Below are 25998 nucleotides of genomic sequence, written 5' to 3'. Positions count from 1 at the left end.
AGTGGTTGTGCCTGCGCTACTGCCGCCACCGGGCCTGGCGCTCAGTACGCTTGCGACGGCTATTGCCGCTGTGTCTGACGTGTCTATATCCTCCTCTGTGGGCTGTAGCCGTAGCACTTTGTCTGACGTGCCGGGTACATCATGGCCGCGCCAAAGGCAGCCAAGAAGGCTCTGCTGAAGGTCGGTGAGGCCACTGAAGCTGCAGGTAATAGCAAGGGTCCGGTTCCTGTGCGCACTAGGCAACTTGGATGCAGGGTTGAGGCCTAAGGACTCCATTGCGGGCGCTCCTGCCGTGCTGACTTCTCCGCCGCGTCCGTCAGCTCCTTTGCCGGCAGCAACCGATAGCATGGCGTCCGCCAGGTCTTCATTCTCTGGTGTCGTACCCTGGCGGCAGTAGCAGATGGCTAACGGTAGCGACACCGCGAGAAGCTCCCCTGGAGCTACAGCCTGGGTGGTCCGCAGGGCGCCGCCGCGGCCCCGTGGGCCAACGGCAGCTGTAGCAGCGGTGGCGCCGCCACCCTTTGGCCTCTTGCCGGCTGGGTTCCCCCCAACCTCCACGGGGCCCAAGAACCACGGCGGCAAAACGGGCGGTTTCGAGGTGGCAATGAAGGTATCCCGCAGATCACGAAGGGCCATGGCCGCGGCAGCGTCGGGAGAGGCGGCGGCGCGCGGCTGGCCCAGAAGGTCCGCCGGCGCTGCTGTGTCGTGCGCAGCGACTGCAGGAGCTGCCCTGCCGGTGGTTGTGGCAGTGATTGTGGCAGTGGTGGTAGAGCCTCCGCCACTGCCCGCCGCGGGCTGCGATGTCTCCTCCTCCTCCTCGCCCCTCAATGAGAAGCCCTGGCGCTGCATGTTCTCCAGCAGCTCCTCGGGGCTCTGAGGGCCCACAGCGTCGTGTTGGGCGAAGTGCTCACATGTGTGTGGAAAAAGCCGACACCACGGGGTTTGTTCTCTCCGGTGATGAAGCCCATTTTTGAGATCAATAGGTAGCTGCGACTTGATGTGTGCAAGCCAGGTGTGGGCGGAACAGAGCAACAGAAAGGGTCCTACAAGCGAGCGAGCTGTTGAACCAACAGCGATGTGCATCTCAAATTGCCTCACACAGTGGTCACTCGAGGTCCCCTTGTACAGCAAGGTTCAGGTTCTACACCTCAGACACCTCAGGCAGGCGAACTGGCAGCACCTGCACGTCGGCACTGCCAGCAGGGTCTGCTGCAGTGGCGACCAGCTGGGCCCGGAACTCACCGACGGCCCGTCATTGTCGTCATCCCCGCCGATCTCCCCTTCCCTTTCCTCCGCCTCTTCCTCCTCCTCCTCCTCCTCGTCGTCGTCCAGGTCGTCGATGCCGCTTGCCTCAATCCAGAACCTGGAGCCGTCGAGCGGGTCGAGAGCCGCTGTGTCGCCCGACTGAGTGCTGCTCGAGGAGGGGGAGGAGGTCATGAGTGACATTGCCGCCATGGCGCCCTGCGTCAGTGTAAGTGGAAACGTGGTTGGTGCGGCAATAGGCGTGAGATAATAACAGGAATGCGCTGCATTACCCTTGAATTAAGGCAGCTGTGTGCACCTGCTCTTGCGCTGACGCGGGACGCTCCGCGCGGCCGATAATAATGAAGCCATCGTCTACAGCCGCGTTACCGTCAGCATCCTCATCCTCGTCGTCGTTGGATCGCCGTGTCCGGCGGCCCGTGCGCCAGGCCTTGCCCTGCCCGCGGCCACGTCCCCTGGACCCCATATTGCGGCTGGTGCCATCACGTCCGCCAGGGCTTCTAATGTTATCGCGAACGTTGTTGCGGCTGCTTGGACTCCTGTTGTTGCTGCTGGTGCTACTGTTTCGTCCGTCGCGGAGGCTCGACCGTGCAGCGGCGGCGTCGCCGCTGCTACCACCTCCACTGGCGTTCTGATTGCTTCCTCTTGTTCGACTTCCCCCAGCGGCACAGACGCCGAGTAGGAATCGCCCTCGTAGGCCTAGGTTACACCGTAATGACGTGCTAGCTTGCATGGCGCTATCTGCAAGATGAAGTATGACAACTTGATCAGAAATGTAAATATGTTGATGAGTTTCAGTCACGACGGTGGTGACTGTGTGGTTTGTGCTATCGGCATTAGTGAGCCTTCGTACAGCTTAAATTCCAAATCAATAGCACTTCCAGGTCAATGACGAATATTCCTGATCATCTTCTTAACGCAGAACGGTCCTACTGACGAAGATTGCAGGAGCAATGGTTTCTGAGAACGTCCTCGGAAGACTTCGGAAGTGAACACGGATGATTCCAGCATAATGCGATTTGGCAAACCAATTTAAATTACTGCCGCTTGACAGTTGTATGCAGAACTAACCACGAACAGCTAATGTGCAGGATGTTCCCGAGGGCCATCCGCGCTCAGAGACTTTCTTTTTGAGCTATCCACACACCGGATTTCCGCTTTAACATAAATGTTTCATTTCAAGTCAGCATTTCAAGTTGCCACACATGGGGGATGACGACCAGTTTGGGCTTGAAGTTACAGGTGTTTGTAAAGCTATCGGTTATGCCCTGCCGCAGCTTTGAACGTAGCCTCACACGTCACAGCCCAGAAATCCCCTCCTTAATGGAATTATCCACATTCGTAAGAGTGTTTATAAACATTCGTAAGAATGTTTATAGTTTCAGCTCAGATGCCGACGCAAGCTTCCTGAGCCCCAAGCTTTGATCAGGCCGGGAATACTTAGCACACAGCCTCCCATCCACCACAGCCATACGAGAGCCCACAGCCATTTAAAAATCATTCGAAGCGGTACATCCGTTCCCGAATGGTATGCCTGTAGCTAGCATGGCAGGCAGAAGACGCTTAGATGTTGGTGCCAAGGTAGGCAAGCACGCCAATGCCAAGCAGGCCACCGATGACGGTAGCGATGGTGCCGACTGTGCCCTCAGCAATGCCCGTGGTCTGCAAGAGCAATTTGGAGTAAAACCGGAACCAGAAAGGAGATTGTGCGTTGGAATGTTGGAAAAACTTCCATCCGGTGGAGTACTAGGTTAAATCATGCCGGCTATGGTCCTTGCCGAACATTAAAACAAGGATAGATGATGGCTATCTATTTTGACTCATTTGGGTTATGACCCATTCACCTCATCTACCGTCGTTCCCCACAAAGCAGCAATTTGGGACGTGTCGCAAATTCCCTGGGCCTTGGGCTCCCATAAGCCTTTGGCTCCAGATGAATTCGGCTTACCTTGCCCGAATCGGCGTCGTACTCGACAAAGCGGCGCTTGGGCGCGTTGCACTGCGGGCACCGGTAGTTGGCTGGGGTCTCCTCGAAGGGCACCCTGCGGGGCCGCCAGGACAACACAATGCGTACATGCTCATTTCGAGCAACTTCTGCATTACCCACTGACAGCTCCCAAAAATCCAGTTCAGGCGCTATCCAGCCCCGCTCTGGTCCATCAACCTCATTTGATCGCCCTAGTCGAGCCGGCAGAGCCCCGTCACTAGACTGCAGACGCAGCAGCCCCAATCGCCAATACCGCTCCCAGTGCGGCGCCATACATGCTTCACTGCTGAGCAAAACCAGCAGCTCGGTAAGGCAACGTTCGCTTGCCCCGTGGAAACATCTTGCCTTTTAGCCGCATACGAGCCCCGTCAGCACAGTACTACTGGAGTCCATATCTTGCTGCTGCCAAAAAATTCTCAAGCTGGAGGACTATTTCAGACTTTAAGCTAATTCACAAGCCTAATCATAGACACGCGAGGTAACCCGCCGCAATTGCTGTGCCACCCACGCCAGCCATGAAGCCCACGCAGGCCCCTTGGAAGGCCCAGAGGCACTGATACTTACTGGCTATTGTATTATTGCCTAATTGCAGACCAGATACGATATCCCTCTCTCGCAATGTGCATTTTGATTGCGTGCCCCTTCCTGTTGTGAGCCCTGTAATGCCCGAGAACCCCCTAATACAAACCCCTGAAAGCCGTCCAGTTATCTCCCTACATTCGAACGAAACACCTTGGCTAAGCCACTTCTCTGTAGCGGCCCTGGCACACCCGATACCCCGCGGTTGCATGGCTCACAGCCACAACGCATCCCTGAAAACTAAGCTGTTCGTAAGCTGGTGCTAATCCGGTTGCTGCACTTACTTGTCGCAGTAGATGTAGCCACAGTCCACGCAAATGTGCGTGGCCAGGGCCCGTTCCGCATCCGTTAGCTTGCGGCCGAAGCGCGCGGGCGCAGGGCGCTTGGGAAGGCGCTTCACATTGATCTTGGTGTTCTCACCGGGGACCTGTAACACGCGTCACGTGCAATGAAGTTCTGCCATCAGGCGGTTGCCGCGTCACAACTAGGACAACCAGGACAAGCCAGCCCTCACCCCTCCAGTGATAAACTTGACAACGAGGTTCAGGACATCAGAGTTCAGCTAAGGGTACTCGAACAGTGAAGGCTTTGGGCTAGGCTTGGCAGAAGAATGCCTATCAGCCAACGTTACCCTGCCTGCCCGCAACCCTTGGAGTCCCTCAACCACACCCTTACGGTTGACGCTTACGTAGATGAACGTCACAGGTGATGGGCAGTTCGTTACGGCATTGTTGGTGAAGCTCAGCTTGTCAGCCGGCCAGAGCTCGTCGCCGAAGAAACTCGAGGTGTAAATGATTGTGTCACCGGCCTTGATCCCAGCTTTCGCAGCATTGCCGCGAGCGGACTGCAGGCCACAACAATCAAAAACATGGTGAAGTAATTCGACGTAGCTTTCCCTGACGGGAACAAACAGGCATGGCTCGCACCTTAACTACGAGGCCACCACCCGGCGCATTCGATTGCTCTAGCTGCAGGCCCAGCGGCTTATCGATCTCGACCTTTTAAAAAAATAGTGTTATTGGGAAAAATAAGGGTCATGAAGCCGGCAACCGTATATCTGCAAGGATAAGGATGAATTGCACGCGGAAAAGCAAAGCTTGCCTGGACTTGCTGACCATCGGCCCGAACAGAAACAGCCGGTGCACGGCTCCTCGGTGTGCGCACAACCGGGCGCGAAGCCTTCGCTGTACCGAAAGCGCTCCCCCGAACGGCTTGCCTCTGCAGAAGTGCCATCTTTGCGTCTAATTTACTATGCAATACACGGCTCAATTATATCTATTGATGTATGTAAGTGTACTTCGTGAGTTCAGTTGCTGCTGTGTGGTCACAATCGTCCAACCCAGATGAAAGATTGGGCAAAACCAGGAGCTTGCCCAAGATTCCAGTCCTCAAACCTCCAGATCCAAGGGATTCCTTACTTACATATGTAAATCCTATCTTCATTTATGGTGCCTAGTAAGCCAAGTACACTATTCGTCAGCAAGGCAATAGCGCAGCTTCTGCAACTGTAAGCCTGGATTGCAGATGAAATAGAAAACGATTATGGTTGCATTACTGCGCCTATCAATGCTCAGATGTCGTGGACCATGGGTCATCCCTGGTCGTCCTTGTTTGGGGCTAAGGCTTGCTATAACCATTGTCACTTCGCCGCGACTTGCTTCGAGCAAACATGCCCAGTATTGTTTGGGAAGCCGCAGACGAATAGCTGTGTGGACAAGACACTGGTGGCTAACGGCGGCCCCCAACCCTTACATCGCCAGTCCGCATAAAACACACTCTGAAAAAAATCTTTCCTTTTCGTTTTTCCTCTTAACCAGAAGCACAAAAGAGCAGTCCAAAAGAGCAGTCCAGGCCATAATATCTTTGTCACTGCGTGCCGATGCCAATTTTTTTCAACTTGTGCTTGGTTTAGGACAGCAGAAGGTATCCTACCTTTCGAGCGCTGGGCAGAAAACAACATCAGTATGTGCCTCTTTCGGTTGATGTTAATCTCTTACATCTTTACATGCGCGATGCGATAAATGACCGAGGTGGGTGCGGGCGAATTCCGGGTGAGTACCGTTATGATTATCGGCGCAACACCATTTCTGGAGTTGCGGCGTGGCGCAGGCGGTTGCCAAACATCAATTAGGAGTGGGTGCCCGTGGCTGGCCACCAGGAGGGTTGGAACATGTCGTCTGGGAAGTAGTGGTATTATCAGACATTGACGCCATTACGAAGGCGTGCGATGTATGGCGGCACCTACGAGAGAGGCTCGCTCGAGGATGGGACTCGGTGGGGCTCTATCCCCCGGTCCTGCGGATTATGTGCGACCGACTTGTATTTCAATAAACCTAAACCACGAATAGGAAGTGCCACAGATGTCACATAAAAGTTTTAGCAAAAATGGCGCTCATTGTAACAACCGACTTGTGCCATTGTGTGCTGGGCTGGTTTTGTACGGTTTCAGTACATAGGAGTGAGGCATAGCTGGGACGTATCCGTAAACGGATACTCTACAGTCACCTTTATCCTGGCTTTGGAGACGGTTGCTATGCGTGAAATGGGTTAACCCCCTGGGAGTAAGAGCTGAGCTGTTCATGCCTGGCCAAGCCTTCAGTCCATCCGCGGGGCAATCTTCACGATGATGGGTGACTAACAGGGTTGCCAGCCTAGCTTTCCCCCCTGAGACCTTTACCTTGGCCGCCTATGTTGTTTCGTTCGCTTTCTGGGCAATCCTGGAAAACCGGTGACCCGGCTGTCATTTAATCATACCTACTCCTCAGCTCACCCCAGCTGCACATCGTCAGATGCTTTTTGCATACATTAAACCCTCGTCATTGAAGGGCATAAACGAGCAACCATCGATACGTTTGAATGAGCCCCAGCTACAGCTGATGGAGAGGTTCTTCTGGAGGACGCCTCGCCGACATATATTCCATTCACCCTCCTCAAAAGTGATCCTTCCCTGGAAAAGCGCGCCATCTGGCTGCCCTCTCACAGGCGCCTGCACCCCCTCTAATCTGAACGTCTGCTCGGACATCGAGATGCAAAAGCGCGTCTGCCCGTTTCCGCTGCAAATCCAAATTCTTTGGCGAGGGCGGTCGCTGTGGAGTACACGGGAGTCCACCAGGGATACGCACATATCGGAGCCTTTTGCAAGCATGCTGCAGGTCCCCTGGCAAGCTCTGGCACTTCATGGACATTCGGTACTCTGCTGGCCGGTCAAAGACCCTTGCCAAACCGCTGCCAAGTGCCGTAGGAACGGGAAACGAGCAGCGCCACGGTTACACTCTTTCACTCATCCAACAGCAGCTAACAAAGCAGTCTGCGCCTGTTGAGCTTTACCGCAGACGACGGGCCTCACGCTCAGACTCCAGTAGGGTCAAGATATCGCCTGTTACGTGGGGAATTAGGCACAACGAAAGCACACCAATATTCATGTTGTGTCAGTTGTTTCAATTCACACGCCCGTCGGGCAGGCGTCGAGAAGGCAGGAGGCCATCGACGAAGGCAAGGCCTTTAACCCAAGGGTTGAGTGATCAGGCCTTGTAAAGGAAGCCAAAATCCCAGCAAGGCAGGAACGATGTTCCTAAAAGAAGGAACAACGTACACTGAGTCGAAATATATCAGCGGCGAGCGGCAGACTCTCCGGAAACCCCTGCTAACGGGTGTCGGTCCCCTGAAACACAACCCTGCTTACCCTCACGGACGGGGCCCTTCACGTTGCGCATGATCAGACGGTTCTGATCGTCCAGGAACTTCACGCGCACCTGGGTCACCTGCACGACAGAAAGGACCATGAAATGGACAAAGTGCCTTGATTCACCTGGAAGCAATTGTCTAGTTGTAAGTCCGAGCTGAATATGGTTGGATACCTAAAAGAAAGCGACTGATAAGTATTGAAAACACTTATTCTGACTCTCTGCTCATTTGCTGCTAGTTGCGCCACCACCGCCGACGCACCTGGCCACGCGAGCCAGTGCGCCCAATAACCTTCATGACGATGGCGAGCTTAGCCGGGGCGTCCTACATATGCAATGTTTTGTTTGAGAGGGTCAAAGCTTGTTAAACCAGCCGAAAATGTAAAAGTCTGCGGTCCTGGCGGCAGAAAAAATGCTAAATCGATACGTGCTAGCCTCACCATTTTTGCGCTGCTTTAAGCTCGGGTGTGAAGAGAGAGAAAGGTAAAGCGCGAAATGGTTATAGTTGTCCGGGCACTCAAGGTACGGCGCAGGGCCCTTAAGCCGGCACTATGTTTTCTATTTGCGAACTGTACATATGTAACATGCTTACACAGAAACTATCATCTCACTGGAGTTCCAGCAATGAGCCCTACAACTGCGGTCTTGTTCAAGGGTATCGCCAAAAGCATTATCCTGAATGAATCAAAAACTATTTATAGCCTTAGCGGTTACGACTCGTTGCTCTTGAGGCTGCGCAGCCCCCCACGCAGTCGGTCAGGTACGGATTAAAGGGCGCGTTGGATGGTGTGCCGGTGTAAAAGGACGAATAAAATACGAACTTGGGGGGAGGGTCCAGGGGATAAATGAAAGGAGCGAGGGGGGAAGGAAGGGAGATAGGAAGGAATTTGTGGACTGAGCTGCGGCGGCAGTGACTTCAGGTCTCTGCGCATTTGTTGTCAACCAGGATGCAGGTGGATAGAAAGAAGGCTAGAGTTTACGTGGAGAATCCTGGGGAACGATTCAAACGAAGAGCGGGTCAAATTGGTGTGAAGCGCGGTACCGTATTCCAATCGATTGTGCAGGGCCCCATGTGAGAGATGAACTCGTGTGTTAGGGTGAGGCCCACTGGCGGGAGGACTCGCGCAGCTTGCATTGGAGGCTTTCTGGCACCCTTTACACCGCTCCATTCCTTGCAGTACCTTGTATCCCAGCATGTTGTTGTCAAAGATGCCTATTGCTCAGTCCAGCCGTGTTGCGGTACAGTAGCTAAGCCGCCAGCTCAGCTTGGTAGCAAAGCAACCCGGCTGCGAAACCCCTCCCAACACCAACCCATTGTGAAATTTGCACTAGTGGCCGATAGTGATGACAGTTACCTGTGTTGCACCGTTAACGAATCCTAGGACCTCAAGGGCCCCGGCAAGGGCCGAAGAGCCACACGAGGTCCGCTGCGACAAAACCGCTGCATTGTGGCAACTCCCGGGATTGCCCTGAGTATGGGGAGGAGGGTACGACAAAAAGACGGGTAGTCAGAGTAAGCCAATAAAGTAAAAAATACTGACCCGTGGGTGGGTGGGGGGAAAGCTAGAGGATACTGCCCCAGCAGCGAGACACACCTCTTGGTAATAGTCAAAACAACGGCAGTTAAAGAACCAATGCGCATGTGCGACCCAAGTAGAAGCTTGGAGCCCGCTGCCGTACCGTGGTCCGACACATGCATGCATGCATGCGCCCTGCTTCCACGCACCACGGCAGTTCCTTCGCAATAACTTGCCTACCTCTACACTCATACTTCGTCAGACTACCTCAGCACGCGGTTCTTCAGTATGACCTGCAGGACATAAAAAAGTGTAATCCCTATTTCCCCGCTTTGCTGCTGCTTAAACGTCTGACTTTAGCTATTAATCATTTGATTCGTCGCGTTGCATTATCAAACCCGGTTTCTCCGAACTACCAAACAGTCACTCGGCATCGCCTGGCTCCAGCCTGCCTGCCGTTCGAGCCTCCGGTTGTTTGCCACCCAGACGCAACCATCATCACCTCCACAAGTTGCACTCTGCCTTCCTGCACCAAGCTTTCATCCATCTCTATTTCCCTTCATGTAATCATACCCCTCTTGCTGTACTGGTGCTGAAGTATGGTGTTACAGGGTGGTGTAGCTTCACCAGCGGCGCCCTTTCCCGAGGCAGTTCCCTGCTCTCCCCTGCGAGAGGGGCACCCTAATCCATTCACCCCATCCGACTCCAGAGTGTATTCGTTGGGTTCAGTAACTCACCACCAGCATCCAACCAAATCGAGCGGATCAACGGCAGCACAACTTAGATCTTGGTCAGCTCGCAGGTTGATATGATCACATCCTACATCGTCCACAAGATAGGGGATCACCTCCCAAATCAACACCCCTTGCACATGGAGGGGGTGACAGGCAGAATTGAACCCGGACACTCCGGGAGCAGAAGTCAAGCCTTAACCTCTGCCAGCCGCCTGCTGAAGTATGCTACGGCCGTTATGATTGCATGTCATCGGTGAAAGATGGTTGGGTTGGGTTCAAAGCCATGCCGACTTTGGTGATGGGTACGTGTTGAGGATTAACTAGCGAGCATCACCTTGATACAAAAGGCCGTATTGTCTAAGTGTTGTCAATCGGGGCTGTGAAGTGTATATTAGATATTCGCAGTGGTACTCGGCCCATCTGTTGAGCCCGGATCGCTCATCCTGCAGCTTGCTTCCCAAGCTGCGTGATCAGCAGCGCTCCGTTGACACTCCGTTGACATGCGTTGCGTTGCGATCGGGACCCTAAGGTTTACCAGTCAACCAGGAACGGTTTTGCTGCTTGTTGCCGCAAGCGTTTGCACGGCATCATGCAAAGCTGCAGTACGTATCACTCTCCTCCAGTTTGGGCGTTTATGCTTCTTTCTGCAAAGCCCCAGCGCTCGCACGTGTCTCAAACCACGTTTGCACCACGCAAAGTCGCGCAAACCACATGCCCAAGCCACATACGCCCTCGCATAGCAGTCCGTACCAGCTACCCAAGCTTACAGGTCTATCCCGGGCTTTGCGCGGCCTATTCTGGACTCGTGTTGGCTGCGGGATGCACTTACGAACCTTTGAGGTTCATAGGAACAAGGTTAATTCGTCCCGGCCAGCCCCGTGCTTGCAGCCTAGTTACCAGCCATGAAGCACGCTTCCTCAACATGCGCGGTGTGAACCGCTTCTACGCTATACCTTCTCGAGTTCTGCGTAACCACTATCCGGGAGGGCTGGTGGCCCCGGTCCTGGTATGGCACAGTTTGGCAACCTGGCAGTTTGGCACCCTGGATTATGCGTGCAAAAGCTCATTGCAGCGTCCGCACGTCCAAGGTGGTTAGGTGTGACCGTTGGCGCGAACCCGCGAAAAGTCCAGAGAGCGCTCCTGAAATCCTAACCAATGGCTTACAAGCTACCATCTGGAAGTACTTGTCTTTTGTTCCGGTCTAAGATACCCCTGCGACCGATACTTTAGTGCTTCCGACGCGCAACTCGGGGACCGGAGACTGTTGTCGGGGTCATGGATCCCCCGGCACAGGATGGCGACTTTACGGATGAGGATATGGAGTTGCAGCTAGCGCTAGCACTATCACTTCAGGTGCGTTCTCACGATCACCCGAGGCTCTAGCCATTCCTCCCAGCACGCATCGAGGCTTAATTGTACAGTGACAAAACCATTAATCCCATCACGTGATGTGTTTTATTGCTAGTTGTATTGGAGTTTCCATGTTACACATTGCCTGGTCGAATGGGTTTTCGGACATTGCCTGACAAAGGAAGTATTTGTCCACTCCATGTGACTGCGTGCATCGCTGGCCGCTCTCCGCAGGAAACGACAGCGTCAGATCTTGGAAATGCTCCGACAGGTGGAGCGGCCCCTGCGGTTTCTCCTCCTGCCCCAGCCCCCGCAGCGGCCCCTCCGCTGGCCCAAGCCCCGGCAAACGGTGTCCCTCTTTCTAACTTGTCCAACTTAGCCGCGCTGCTATCCCAAGGACTTATAGGTACGTGAACCACCCGCCCAACTTCATCCTAGGGCTAGCGTTACGCGAATAGCACATAGAGGATGGCCTTTCCTTCCATCATGCTTCATGCCCGTAACTTCCTCGCGTCCGCATCTGGTCTTGCGTACGCTGCGCCCTTGCAGCCGCTGGGACGCCTCCAGCAGCAGCACCGCCAGCACCAGTAGCCCCCGCCCCAGCTCCACTGGCCCCACAGCCGGCGGGTGGCGTTGATTTGGCCTCTCTACTGCAGCAATTCCTCGCGGGTCACATGCCACCACCCCAGCAGCAATTCCAGCAGCAGCAACAACAACCAGCGCAGGACGCTGCGGCAGCGTTGGCCGCTGCGGCGATGGCAGCGCTAGGCGGCGCGCCCTTTGGGCAAACCGCTGCCTCTGCGGCGGCTTCAGGCAGTGCAACAGCAAGCACTGGTGCCAGTCGTGCGGCGGCTGCGCGAAACGGCCCGCCGCTGCCATCAGGACCCCCCCCAGGCTGGGCGGCCCGTCTCCAAGCCTGGTACAACTCCGCCAAAGCGCCAGCGGCGTTCAGTGCAGGCAGTGCGATGCTGGCGGGGCCAGAGCAGCTTCAGGCGTTCCTGGGCCACCTTGCAACTGCACTGCAGGTCCGCGCCATGTGGATGACTGGAATATGAATTGGGCTAGATCTTACACGTGGCGTGTTTCCGGGGGGGGGGAAATACCTGACGGGACTGGCCTGGTTCAGGAGCACGGGTGATGACGTTCCTTGCGAAGGACCTGCAACTTTGAAATACCCGATCCAGATCTCATTTGTCCACGAGCGTACTAATTCCCCAGCGCTTGCTAGTATGGACAAGTTACATTTCCCTGCATGACCCAGCTGGTTCTGGCGGCTGTTTGCCCTGGCCAACTCGTTGAACTGCAGATCAAGGTGGTGGCGGACAGCACAGCGATAGCGGCTGGGACCCTTTTCCTGAAGACTGCGACCACAGCGGGGTAGGTCTACGCCCGACAGAGCGGTGCTGGGCTTGGGGAGATGCGCTGTAGGAAGCCAGCAGCGCACCTCTCGACTCGTTAAGTTGCAGCCACAGACGAGTTGCAACCACAGCCGCCGGATCCAACCTCCATTCCTCTCGTGCTTTAGGGTGCAAGAGGTTCTTGCTCCTAACCGGGCCGAGCGGGACCCTGTCCCCCAGCCTGGGTCGTTTGCTAAGCCCAAAATGTTAGGCGTGTGGCCTGCAGGCTGCTTCCATCTCGCACGTCATCGTGCTTCCCATGCGTGTGAAAGAAACGTAACTGCATCTCTGCCATGTAAATCTAACTGCTGCTGCATTATCCGGTATGACCCCCTTCCTGCGCTGCAGTGGCAGCCGGGAGGTGACCGCGGAATCCCTGAGGGGCTTGCTGGCGTCGGCACTGCTGCAACGGAAGGTGGCACCTAAAGATAAGCTTCAGGTGTGTAAGCGTTTGCGCGTGCTTCAGCTGGTAAGGAAGGGCGATACATGGGAAAGGGCCGCGGGGTAGAGGCGCGGGCGCTGTCGCCGTGGGTGGCTTGGCGCTCGTAGCACTGGAGGTTGTCAGGAAGCGGAAGATGGAGCGGTTGGGACTGACGAGCACTCGGTTCGGGGTTTGGGTACGTTGGTAGAAAGGTATTTTTTCTTTCCCAAGTACAAGCACAAATATTTTGCGTCCCGTTGGCCCTCTCAGAATGCGCGTTGAGGATGTGTTTTAACCTTCGTCCTGTTTCACGCCTACCGTCTGTGGCGCTATCGTCCTGGGGCCCCGGTACCCTATCCCCCCGCCAGGCGATTCACCGCGTCCATGGCACGCTGCCGTCGCCCGCGTCGCTGCCCGGTGATGGTGCTGGTGGCGTGGCGGCTGCCCTAGAGCTGTTCTCGGGCGTGCTATGCCGCGAGGCGATAGCACTCCTGCGGGACGATGGCGCCGACCTGTACTTCGACACGGGTGCCCAGACGACAGCATTCGTGGATGCGTTGGTGGGGGGGTTGGGGTTTCGCTGCCGCCGCGGTGACTGCGATAGCTAGGCGAGGAGCCGATGGTTAAAGAGCCCTTGCGGCACCGCCGGCGCAGGGCGCGGCTTGCGGGGCACCCTGTGGGGCACCACGCCCTGGTGTATGCGCGCGTCTGGTAGCCTCCCGTTGCCATCCTGGAGGCCAGCTTGCCATGCCTGCAAAGATCCTCTGCAAGTGGCGCACCGCCGCCGTGCCGCGTGCAGACGTTGTGTGCGCCCTGCCATTCGCAGCCTGGGCAGCCCGCCCTGGAACCGGCAGACCAGACATACCTGTGCCCACAAGCTAGCTGCAAGTCCAGCAACCCCTAAATGATAGCTCACTGCAATAACTGCAACAACCAACATGACTTCCATATCTGGTCTTTCCCTCTGTTTTCATGGGCAGTTGACGTTCCGCAAATCCTTGCAAACAAGGTTTCCTTCGTATCCTCCCTACGCATGTCCATAGGCCGGCGGCAGTGCTACCATGAGTGAGGTCTTCCTGGACTCGTTGCTGGATGCATCCGCCACTGAGCGCGAGGCGGCAGTGTGGAGGCGGCTCATGCGGGACGCCATTCGGTCCGCCTTTGCTCCAGCTGCGAAGCTGACGGACGCGGCGGGCTTTGAGCGGCCGCTGGCGGTCCTGGACCGTGTCACTAGCACCCATCGTCTGCAGCAGTGCCTGGTGGGTGGATGGGGGTGTGGGCGGGCGGTTGGAGGGTTGGAGGGGAACGCGGAGCCGGGGGTCGCGTGGACGCAGCAAAGATAGTTAAACCCAGCTGGAGTCCAGCGTGTCATAGGGGCTATGGCGAGTGCCGCAGTGCCGCTGTGGCGGGCAGCCACACCTAGACGCGAGGTAATTTGTGGGAAGGAGGGACAGAAGGGCAGCGGAATAGTCATGATCCTGTCGTTTTCGGGGGTGGATTGATTTAACAGCTGGGGTGCTTGAGGAGAACCATGCTTTGCATCTGTAAGGTTCAAAGATGCCGTCCTGAATGCTGCGCTTGTATCTGAACCTGTACCAGCTCCGCGAATCGCCATATTGTCCATTCTCTGATGCCATATCGTATCCTTCATGGTGCTGCGTTGGCGGCCGCAGTCAGCCATGCTGTTGGAGGATGTGGAGGCGGCAGCCCGCGCCCGCCCTGGCCAGGCGGCGAAGGCCCTTGAGCAGTCTTGCGTGTTGGCTTCCCTGTTCGGAGCCAGCCCCATGCCTAACTCACAGGTGCGACGGCTTGTGGGAGTACCTTGCGCTTCTCGTCCTTCTGCCTTCCCAGGTGCAAGGGGCCTTGCTTGCTTGGGTGAGAGCCTCCCCAGTTTCTGCTGCGTGTGCTTTTCGCATCAGCGACAGAAGCGCCGGTGTTTGAGGTAGCCTCCGGAACCAAAATTGCGAGGCGCCACCCTTCAACCCCTCTCGGCCCACAGGATGCGCTCCACTTTTACAAGGTGACTAGCCCGGCACGACAAGCCTTCCTAGAAACGCGGGGCTACCCCAAGAACTACTCCGCTGGCCAGACATGCCGTACGGTATTGCAGGCCATGATGGCGCGTGTGCAGGTGGGCATGGAGCCGGGTTCACCCGAGTTGACTGCGCGCCTAGGTGGACGAACGTATCTCGGGTTCCCCTCGTCTCTCCCAGCGTCATCACCTCATATGCATACGGTGACGTCGAAGTCGTTGTGGTCAGGTCAACTCTGCAGGCAGCTACAGGGTGGGGCGTGAGTTTGTGATTTGACTTACACGTAGCAGTCGCAAGTCAAATTGTCATGTCCAGGGTGGCGTCCGGGCTTAGGGAGGACAGCTTGTCTTTTGTCGGTAGCTGTTACGCAGCCCGCGGCTAAGCATCTTTGGGGTACTTGGGTTTCATGCTGAGCGTGTCCTGAAGCTGTGGCTTGTTTGCCGGTTCTCCCCGCCTGCTGATGCACAATGAGCTCCTCTGATATATTTGCATATGCCGCAGGATGGTGCGGGTCACCTGATGCTGCGGCTTAGCCGTGTGAAGGTAGGCACAGGAGAAGGGACGAGGGCCACCTGGACAGCCATCCTCATCGGCGCAGCGTGGCAATCCCATCAGCATGCGCTATGTCGCCATGCCTGCCTTCGAGTCTTAGGGAAACCACCTTGGACCATCGCATGGACACTGCAGCAACTGCCCTCTGCTACTAGGTCGCTCTCCACTGCTCCTCCTCTTTCCCTCGCGTCAAGGTCTCGCAGCACGGGTAGTGTGGTCGTCTTCTTTTCTCCTGAGCTTTCCAACTGTTATTTTGTACTTGAAGACCCCTCGCATTCTCATTTCCTAACCAGGACGGCGGGCTGAGTCGCGAGGCGCTCCTGAGCTGGGTGGCTGCTGTGGGCCGTGTGAATGTGGTGCGGCGGGCGTTTGGGGAAGCGCAGGAGATGCGCAACCAGCAGGACGTCGCGGACTTCCTAGCGGGTGGGTCCGGCTTGGCGGTGGCTATCAGGTTGGCTGGTGCTGTCGTTCGTTTGAGAGGACGGGAAACGCATAGCCCGGCTCCAGAACTGTTAGAATTCTTGAATTCCCAGGAGACCACCTGCAGGTGTGTGTCTTTTGCGTGTCATGTAGCGGGTGCAAGGTCTTCTCACTTCTGCCGCACCCACGTAATCCGTGGGGCAATGCCATAGTTCCACACAGGCGGCAGCGACGGCTTCTTGCTCAATGTGACTGGCGGCTGTCTGCGTCTGGCGCAACCCTTCGTTAACGGCTGGCTGGACCTCTATAGGAACGGAGCCGATCCGCTGGCGGCAACGGCAGCCGCCGCTGCCGGCGGCTCCACACTCCAACCACTGCCTCGCTTCGCGGACTTGTTCGACAAGCACCTGCGCCCCGAGTACTACCGCACGCAGCGCCACCGGCTGGGGGACCTATCGGGGGTCTACAATGCTCAAGGTGGGAAGATGTTGGGCTTATGGTGCGCATATACCAGGAAAGTACGGCGCTAAGATGAACCCCGCCCGGGCTGGAGAGGATCGTTCATTGCCTGTCACCACACCGGTGCGCCAGCTCCAGCACCGCCCATCGGCACGTTCTACGTTCCTGCCTTGCTCGGGTGTTCAAGAGCGGATGAAACCAATTGTATCTGTTGACTGATGAGTTGCCGGAGTTATTGGGGTCCCGTGGGTTAGGGTCCTGTGTGGTCAAGTTTTGCCCTTTACCTTTACCTTTCCCGCTCTTGATGCAGGCTCACGAGGGTCCGGGGGATTTACTGCGGACGACGACCCGCCTACCACGGCGCCGCCGCTGCTAGTGCCGGTAGGGTGGGGCTGACGCGATGAGCTAGGGGATCTGACTGCTGCGTGCCGCCGCCGTGCATCAGCTCGTGTTGACCGCATCAGGACGTCTGGACTTCCGTGCCCATTGCGGGCTGGCGCGGGCATAGCCGGGTCGCGAGGGTCGCGGCAGACCCGCTCCCTGAGCTCTTCTATACCACATTCACGAGCTCCCTCCTGATGTTTCAGGAGCCCTGTGTAAGTGGCAGGGAGGGGCCAGACCTGGTCTTTGCGTCGATCTGGGTGACGGTGCACATTGACCTGTGCAGGGGAGAAGCCCACAGCCAAATCGGCACTCGCCCCGGGCCGGCTCGCTTTCCGCAGCCCCTTCTACCTTGGACCTTCTCCACCTTCCCTACACCAACCTGCGCTACTTAATTGTGCGGCCTCCTCCGCAGGGTGACATGGTGGGCGGTGAGGGCTCCCCAAGCTTCATGGCGGATGTGTTCTTCCTGACGCAGCTCATGATGCATGTGGGGCCCATCCCCTGTGTTTACAGGTGAGGGGTGTTCCGGGGCCGGGACAAAAGGGACAACATGGTATGGAACGGGTCGGAAATGAGGCGTGCAGGGTCGGGGGAAGATAGCTAGGCTTCGGAATTGGATGGCGCCTGGAAATACGGGTGCCCGCAGCGCCGATATGTAGTGCCGGAGCCGGCTTCACCCAGCATGCCCTATTCCGCACAGCACCGCGGCGCTGCTACCACTGAACGTCTTGCGGTAGTCCCGGGGCTGACCCGACCAACTCAAATGACACAACCCAAAAGCCGCCCTGAACCGGTGCCCCCAGGCGTCGCGCCATCCTGCACCGATTTCGACAACGCTACCAGATGGAAATGGGTGCGGCCGCCGGCGCCAACGGAGACGGTGGACTGGACCCCTCTGAAGTACGGAGCGGTCGCGACCCGTGGGCCAATCCGCTGGCCACCGAGATGCGGCTGTACGACGACTGCTGCGAATCGCATTTGAACGAGCCCCTGTTTGCGGACAATCTCACGGCGTTTGCGGTGCTGGAGGTGCGGAGGGGCGAAGGGCCGGGAAAGTGACCCCAGAGAGGGGGGAAGGGGAGGTACCAAGGGCAGCGAGGGCAGGGAAGAGAGGTGGCAGAGGAGAGAAGTGAGGTACAGAAAGGCGCTTGGACGGGCAGAGGAGGTTGGCAGGGTAGGGATGGCTTGAGGTGTAACCACACGCCCCAAGTGCTCCTGCTGCTGCTGCCGCTGCTGGAGGACCACGCACTCCCGCTAGCTCAAATGCCGTGAATGCCCTGCCATTGGCAGGAAAAGCCCTCAGCTGCAGCCGGGGCCGCAGACACAATCCTGGATCCTAACATTTGCCTCTCTTTTCCCACCTTCCATACGTTCCTCTTTTTGAGTGTTATTCCCCGCCACACACACATACATACATACAGTTGGACTGGATGGCCTGGCTATCGCGTGGCGGCGCGGGCGACCCCTCTGTGGTCATGCGGCTGGTGCCCGAGTACGCGCTCGGGGATGCGCTGGACTGGCTGACAGCGGTGCTGTACGCGGGCCGGGCCGACCTGGTGGCGTCCAAGCCGATTGCGGTCATCATGCGTGCAATGGTGGGTAGGGGTGTGCGGGTGGTGGTGCTGGCAGTAGATGGGTTTGTTCGGGCGGAGGGCGCTGTCCATGGGTGTGCGCTCACTTGTTGTGAAAGACAAGGCTGTGATGTAAGCGGTAGTCGGATAGTTCGAGGGGAAGACGCTCCCCGTCGTCCTCGTCCCCGGTATTATCGCCATCTTTATTTCCTTTGTTGTAGCGTCAGCGCATCAATAAAGGTGCAGGAAGGTAAGCACCTTGAAAGGAGCGTGACTCGTTAAGAAAGGCTTCGTAAGATGTCCTTCCTCCCGTCTACTCGACGGTCAAGATGATATCGGCATCAGCGGGCATCGGCAAGGTTTAACCGTACAAATGTCGTACACGTCTAGAAACATCTGGGTTCTAGACTGTTCAGTAACAGATATCAGAATATAGCATGTCTTCCATAGTGAGCATGGTTTTCAGGATGTTCACTACAAATCCTTGCTTCTGTTTGATTGAAAGCCCGGCACCCGCACACCCTCTCCGCCCGTTCTTCCCGTTTTTCCATGCTCGCGGCCGCCACCCCCGCCGACTGGTTTAGGTGACCCTCCTCAACGCCAACGACGTGGTCCGCAGCGCCATGCTGCAGAACAAGATTATAAACCTGCTGCTCGCCATGCTTGCCAGCCAGCTACAAAACGTGCAGGTGGGGTCGGCTGGTTGGCGCCGCCGCGTGGACGAACCCACCGCATTGCCACCGCTACAGGCTGCATCCGCGGCCTCACCCCGTTCAGGGTGCCACCACCATCACCACAACCTGCCTATTTTTACTTTTATCAGTACTCCCTGCGTTTGCCTTAGCTTTTCCATGGCGCCAACTTTGCCTGGATTGTGTTTTTATGATGTGGGTTGTGTGACACACCTGTCCCTTCGGGGCCAGTGCAGCTACTGTTGTGTCTGCTGCCTGCGCGACCTCTGCCTGTCTGCACGACGGTGCCACTGTACCCCTGACAGGCCCGCGAGGCGCGAGGACTGGCGCTCGCTCCCGACCGCATGAGCACCGGCGAGCGGGCGCTGGTGGGCGCCGTGCTGGGTGCCCCCGTCACTCAGCGCGACCTCATTCCGGCCCTGCTGCGGGCGCATGTGAATGCGGAGCTGGTGGTCGGTCTGGACGTCGACAAGGACTCGTACGACAAGTATGGCATGCGGTACCACATTGGTGAGCCTGGAATGGGGTTCGGGTGTGCGGCTGCGTGTGGCAGGCGGTGTGTGTGTGTGTGTGTGTGGTGACATGCTCGGACTGGATGAGTTGGTTGCTGGATAACTGTGAGGAAGGATTCAAGGGTGAGCGGTCGGCGTTGCTCAGGTTCAGGTAGGGAATGTCCGACATAGGAAAGGTTGCGGGGGCGCGTAATGTGCCTGCCTCCCTCGTCCGTCCCTCTCCCTTCCATCCGTATGGCGACTGACCTTGATGTTCAGTGGCCGCCCACCCCTCCGTAAGCACTGACACAGGACTCCAGCACGGAGGCGTTCCCAAGCCCCGCGGCACTAACCTAACTACCAACTGCGAACTACCGACTTTGCCAACGGTAACAACCACCCCGATGCCACCTGCAGATAAGATCCTTGAGGAGCTAATCAAGGATTCGGTCCTCAAGCGCTGCCTCACAGACCTAGCTGCCACAACCTCCAGCGGTCCCACGGAGGCGCTACTGCCCGCCAATGCCGCCGCTAGCGCCAGCTCCTCCGGCAGCTCTGCCGTGGAGCCAGGTCTGTTCTCAGACTACGCCTCCGGCATCGTCAACACCGTTATGCACTACTTCAAGGTGCGGCCACCTCGGCCCTTGCCCCCATGGCCTGGTTGAGCCGCCATGTGCAGGCTTCAGGAAGCAGCCCTTTTTTCGCTCTGTACGACGGCGGGGCCCACAACGCGTGGTTGCCTCCCCGCACCGGTACCCTCCGTCGGACTTGAGGTCCTGCCGCTTGCAATTCCGCCTTCAGTCCGCAGTGTTCGCAGCTCCAAAAGTGCCCATCTTTTCCATTCCTCCTTTCCCCGCAGTCGTATTCGCCACGGCCGCAGCTCGGGTTGCCGCCGAGCTGACCGGTGCCGCCTTTCCAAACCCTCCATAGGCTTTTTACGCTCATCGGGCCTCGCTCTGCCCTTCCGCGGCTAACTCTCTCGTTCCCTTGTTCGCCCGCCTTCCTGTTCCCCTTTCTCGCCGTCGTTACCGGTTTTATCGTTCGGTGGTTATGCTGCACCCACCCCAGGACGGTTTGGATCGGCTTGCGGATATTTACGCCATTGAACGCTCCAAGGCGGATGCGGCGGCCTGGGAGGCGCAGCCCGCGGAGGAGCGGCAGCGCAAGGAGGACTTTTACCGGGGCCAGCAGCGAGCTGCCGTGGGCTTCTTGTCCATGGGTGTCGCCAACCTCAAGTGGCTCAACACGCTGACGGGTGGGTGGCTGAGAGAAGCTGAGCGGGACGACGACTGGGGTGGGACTGCGTGTGCCCTTACTCGGTGTGCCCTCCTCGCCGTCATTCCTCTCCACTCACTCACTCACCCACCCACCCACCCACGCCGACTTCTGGACTGCTTTTCCGAAGCCTTGCCCGGCCCCCTCTGCGATTCCACTCCACCTTTTTTGTGTTCTCAGCCGACCCGCTCATCGCGACCGCCTTCCTCCACGAGCCCCTACTTGGCAAGACCGCCTTTCTGGTGGTGTCCTCCTTGGAACTGCTGCTTGGGGATGCATGCAAGAAACTGCAGGTATGGCAGCTGGTTGCGGGGATCTGTGGTCTGTGAGTTGGGGCTGAATGTGCTCCTCCGTGTTGCTTATGGGGCTTTGTAGGTCAAAAAGCCGGAGCAGTACGGCTTCGATCTGCCGGTGCTGGTGGGTGCGGTACTGGCTTTGCAACTGCAGCTGGGACGCAACGACCGCTTCGTCCAGGCAGTGGTCTCGGAGCCCGACTACAGCGAGGAGGTAGGGACAAGCTGGGTGTGTGCGTGTGTACCGGTATGGAGGTCCGCGGCCTTTCTTAAGACGGAGCAAGGACGCGGCGGGTCCCTCTTTGCGAATCAGGACGTGGTCGGCGACCTGGGTTACATGCTGGAGACGCGAGGCGTTTCTCTGAGGCACACTCCTTCCTGCGCTTCCCGCCCCTTCATATCTCGCGTATACATCGCGTGTGGCAGCTTTCCCCAGGCTCCTACCCTCCGTTTCCAGCCCGTGACCTCTGGCATCGTTTCCTTTAATACCCAGCCATGGGCGCCCCTACCCGGCGACATTCTAAAATCCACCCCTCGCCTTGTACGCAGATCATGTCTCGGGCTCTGCAGCACCTGGAGACCCACCACCAGGCGCTGCTTGAAACCCGGCTAAGGACGTTCCTGGCCCGAGCCGCGGAGTTGCGGGGCACGGGGCTAGGCGCGGGAGGGGACGGACTCGTCGTGCCGCTGTCGGGGACCGCTGACGCCGCCGCTGGAGAAGCCTCGCCGGGTGCGGACTCACAGCCGCCGCTCAAGCGGCGCAAGAGCGGGGAGGGCTCGGGTGCGTCCGGGACGCACGAGAACACCATCTTGCACGGTTGCAGAGCCGTACATCGCTAAGAAAAGCTTTTAGGAAAAGGCATAGCTGTCACACGTCCTATGTCGCGTGTGTTCCATTCCATCGCACGTACTTGGTGTGTACCGTTTCGGAGGCATCATTTCGTAGTACCAACCTCGAGTAGGGGGGTAGCTTCACACCGTGTGTCATGGCCGTGCAACTAAAGATCTGCAAAGACCATGGTATTCCATGCCATGTCGGGACGTGACATGACACTCCTTGAAAGCAGACTTCTGCTTCATGCCTGGCAAGTGGAGCTGGGCAAGGGAAATTGCGCATCTCATAGCGGCCTAGATGCCCTTTGTTGATTCACGTCCTCTGCATCAGGCCGCTAAGCAAGCTATGTCCTCACCTTCCGTTCGTGTCCCCCCTTGCTAACCTGTGTGGTGTCGTTCCCGTCCTTGTTTGGATTCACCGCAGGCGTGGAGCCTATGGAGGCGGAGCCGCGGCGACCCACGGGTCTGTACTGTGAGGCCGTGCGCGTGCCGGGTCCGGACCTGACAGAGGCAGAGGTGGAGAAGCTGTACGCGGCGGAGCTGGGACCGCTGTCCATCGGCGAGTACGACAGTTCTGTGCCGGGAGGCTACTTCAAAGAGGTGGGGGGGGAGGGCAGGGGGCCGCCTAGCGGGTACACTCGGGGCTGATGGCTCCCCCTTTCCCGGTTAGCTAGCCTGCCGTGGAAGCGGCTGGTATAGCGGGACAGTGTGGGTTGTAGCATTGCCCGCACGCATGATGATAACTTGGCTCGTGTATAGGTCCTTGACTATATAATATGCAATATTTCCTTGCATGGCACCACCCTTGTCCAGGCAAACCCTTGACGAGGCCAAAGGCTGGTTGCTGCGTTAAACCCGTGTTCCAACCCGCTGCCCTTTGCTGCCCTGAAGATGGCCCGTCTAGCCGAGCAGGACTCGGGGGCATCCCGCAAGAAAATGCGGCAGCTGGCCAAGGAGGTCAACGACATGCAGCCTGGGGGCCGACTGGCGCTGCCCTGCATGGCGGCTGCGGCTATCTATCTGCGCCAGGACAGCGCCCGGGTTGATAAGATGCGCGCGGTTATTACGGGGCCTGAGGTAGGTGGAGCAGGGCGGTGGGGTGCCGGGTGGCGCGAGGCTGGAAAGGGCATTTTAGGGAAGAGGGAAGAGGGGTCTGGTGGCACCTGTCTTGTGAACCAGTTTACGTGTTTTCCGTGCTCTCCTGCTTCCCTAGTGTTGGCCAGGTCTCTGGTACTACGGCAACACGCGTCTGCTGTTTCCTGATCTTCAGGCAGGCAGGCAGGCAGGCAGGACCTCATTCACCCGCGACGTATCAAACAATGAAGAAGAAGATGATAATGATAATGATGGGAGTAAGGAATTGTGTGTACTAATGTGCTCCCCTGCCGGCACTCGGGATATTCATAGCACCGCCACGTGCATGTCAGTGCACTGCTTCATGAGCCATATGGTATTTTTCAATAGTAACGGGGGGCCGGGGGCCAGCGCGCGGCGGTCATGTGCCTGACGATGCTGCTCCACCCCCTTTGGCTTGCTGCCCACTTGTCTACCAGGCTTGTTGCCTACCTTGCCTATGTGTTTGGCTGCTGGCTCTGTAGGGCACCCCTTATGAGGGCGGCATGTTCGTCTTCGACATCTTCTGCCCCGCCGGCTACCCCAACGACCCGCCCGTCATGATGGTGTACAACACGGGAGGTGGCAAGGCGCGATACAACCCCAACCTGTATGCCGACGGCAAGGTGCGGTTGCGGCTGAAGGGCAATGTTCGCGAAATGTCGGACCGTGGAACCAGGCAAGGCCGCGAAAATTGCCCACCTGCTCAGGAAAATCCCCTTGGCCGTACCGGGGGCTTCGTGTAAAGGTTGGGCAGGGCAGCAGTGGACACGGCAACCAAAGCCACCGTAGGGCGGTTGTAGAGAGCTGCATCTGGCTGAGCTGCTGGTACGTTACTTCGTGCATTGTAGTTCTGTTGCGTTGTCTACACTCGCCTTAATTGTTTTATGTCAGCCGCTTGGTGGCTTTCGTTGCCTTGTCTCTTCCTGTCCCTGGCCCGAATCCGCAGGTCTGCCTTTCGCTGCTGGGGACCTACAACTCGGGCCACACCAGCGAGAAATGGAACCCGACGCTCAGCTCCCTGTACCAGGTGAGAGCATGAAGAAGCGGTGATGCCGAGGGACTCGGCCTCTTTCCTATTGCCCTTGTTGTATGTTTTCCACCAGCGGTGGGAGCTCCCGAAGTACCGAGACCATTATTGGCGTTGCGCTGTGCTGGCCATGCATCACTCCCGGGTTTAGGCCGGCCGCGGCGGAAGCGCCAACAGCGAAAAGGAGGTGCGAACAGCTTATTGCTCAGCGCTGAGAAGTAGCAGCTCAGCTGCCGGGTGCAATTTCCTGCTGCGTTGTAATTGGTGCATTTAGCCCTAGACCAGCAGGTTCAACGGCGGCGTACAGCATGGATGGCGTTTTCGCTGCTGCCGCTGCGGCCGCCGTTCTGTGTCCTGCGTGGCCAGGTGGCAGTGATGTTTTTTGCGGAATTTATTCCGAATTCGGAATAAATAAATGTCCGTGGTCCTGAAAGTTAGGAATAGACTGTGCTCCGGCCATACAAGTTCATTCCTCTAGCCATGGAGGATGAGCGGCGGTTCTCAGCGATGGCGTACTTGCAGGACCCAGCCCGCAACTGGCTAGACGAGCACCTGGCACTGTCCGTGCGCATGTTCACGCAAGACCTTTACGACCAGCGCACGTTCCCTTTTTGAGGCGGCCTTGGAGAAGTGGAAGGCCGCCAGCAGCAGGGGCCGGTACATGATGAACCGCTAATTAGCGTGCAGCATCAACAGCAGGGGTTGCAACCAACCGCAGAGGTTGTGTTTGGCGGTTCCGGTTCATTGCTGCTATGCATCATTACTTTTGCAATATGGAGAGTCGTGTAGTGTTATCTTTCCAAGTGATGCAAAACGAACGACGGTGAACGAACTCTATTCGATCAGTGCTTGAGTTCACTGGTCTGTGTTTGCTTGGACTCTGCAACAGCAGTCGCCCGTGCAATCGGGGTTCCTGTCAAAGCGTCCAAGTGCGCGCCGCTTCCTGGCGTGCAAGAGACACCTTTCTGGAGAGATTGTGGTGTATGCGTATTGCGACATTCCCCAAACCCGGCATTTGTACGAACTAAAGTGTAACTCATCGGGGGGGGTCCCGGGGGGGGGCCCCGGCGCCCCCATCAGCGCCTTACAGATTAGGAATAATTTTATTCCCGACTAAAAACCTCTCCCGACTAAAAACTTATTCCTCCTTTCGGGCTGGAAAATTGACGGGCAAAAATGAAAACAAAAACACTGCCAGGTGCTGGTGTCCATCCAAAGCCAGATTCTGGTCACTGACCCCATGACCAACGAGCCGCTGTCAGAAACCATGGCGGGCACTGCCGAGGGCAGCGCCAAGACCGCGGAGTACAATTCTCGGCTGCAGGTGAGCAGCTCTATTGCGTGTTTTGGGGGCCCGCGTATGGTGTTTGCACATGTGTTTAACACGCCGGGGGACACCCTGGATCCTAATCTGTAGCTAGGTATGTGTTGGGCTGTGCGCTTTACTCTTGGAGAGACCTGAGCGCCTGCTACGACCCTGCTCCCTGCGGGGCACCTTGCCAAGCGGAAGTATTTGCTTAAGTCGGCGGGTCTCCTTTCCCTACCTCCTCTCCCCATATGCAGCTGCTGGTGATGCGGCACGCCATGGTGGATATGCTGCTACACCCACCACCCGGCACCCAGGACATAGTGACGCGCCATTTCCATTTGCTGCGGCGCCGCATTGCTGCCACGGTGCAGCGCTGGGTGCGTGAGGCGCCCAGCGAGGAATTGCGTGGCAAGTTAGACGAGCAGGCGGTTAGGTTGCTGGAGCTGTTGGCAAAGCTGTGACGAGTGGCGGGCTTGAGAGTCTGTTTTTTAGCTGAAGGTTATGCATGGCAGGACGTCCTTTCAAGGTGGCAGTACGGTTGGGACGGCAAGGAGCATGCTACCTACGCCTATGCATGTCTGTCCAAGCCAGGGTGCACTCTTTTGCAAGCC

General features: G+C 57.4%; 3 protein-coding genes across 3 annotated transcripts; 1 reads left to right on the top strand and 2 right to left on the bottom strand.

Moving 5' to 3' along the window:
* Positions 1-2486: 2486 nt before the first annotated feature.
* VOLCADRAFT_120585 (uncharacterized protein) lies at positions 2487-5087 on the bottom strand. The gene is made up of 6 exons (XM_002948122.1): positions 4931-5087; positions 4756-4827; positions 4518-4673; positions 4114-4256; positions 3212-3305; positions 2487-2925 (listed from the first exon to the last, which is right to left on the bottom strand). Exons 1-6 carry the CDS (start codon positions 5060-5062, stop codon positions 2827-2829), a joined length of 696 nt encoding a protein of 231 aa, XP_002948168.1. The 5' UTR covers positions 5063-5087; the 3' UTR covers positions 2487-2826.
* A 2065-nt stretch (positions 5088-7152) lies between these two features.
* Positions 7153-7837, bottom strand: rps28 (component of cytosolic 80S ribosome and 40S small subunit; the record flags this gene model as incomplete). The annotated part of the gene is made up of 3 exons (XM_002948121.1): positions 7153-7205; positions 7512-7590; positions 7775-7837. Coding segments are annotated over 3 exons (195 nt in total), but the record flags the coding sequence as incomplete, so codon positions are not given.
* A 3201-nt stretch (positions 7838-11038) lies between these two features.
* Positions 11039-25848, top strand: VOLCADRAFT_116740 (uncharacterized protein; the record flags this gene model as incomplete). The annotated part of the gene is made up of 30 exons (XM_002948264.1): positions 11039-11116; positions 11734-11956; positions 11996-12138; positions 12420-12490; positions 12859-12949; positions 13300-13491; positions 13975-14190; positions 14605-14730; positions 14931-15062; positions 15466-15507; positions 15810-15939; positions 16159-16413; positions 16706-16776; positions 17192-17292; positions 17583-17808; positions 18201-18374; positions 18935-19039; positions 19348-19410; positions 19444-19552; positions 19951-20159; positions 20602-20788; positions 20989-21101; positions 21184-21315; positions 21672-21882; positions 22360-22535; positions 22827-23012; positions 23534-23674; positions 23998-24078; positions 25277-25402; positions 25642-25848. 30 exons carry the CDS (start codon positions 11039-11041, stop codon positions 25846-25848), a joined length of 4317 nt encoding a protein of 1438 aa, XP_002948310.1.
* Positions 25849-25998: the final 150 nt, after the last annotated feature.

This window comes from Volvox carteri (assembly GCF_000143455.1).
Source record: "Volvox carteri f. nagariensis unplaced genomic scaffold VOLCAscaffold_9, whole genome shotgun sequence".
Lineage (NCBI taxonomy): Eukaryota > Viridiplantae > Chlorophyta > Chlorophyceae > Chlamydomonadales > Volvocaceae > Volvox > Volvox carteri.
This window is presented reverse-complemented; position numbering and strand designations above follow the sequence as displayed.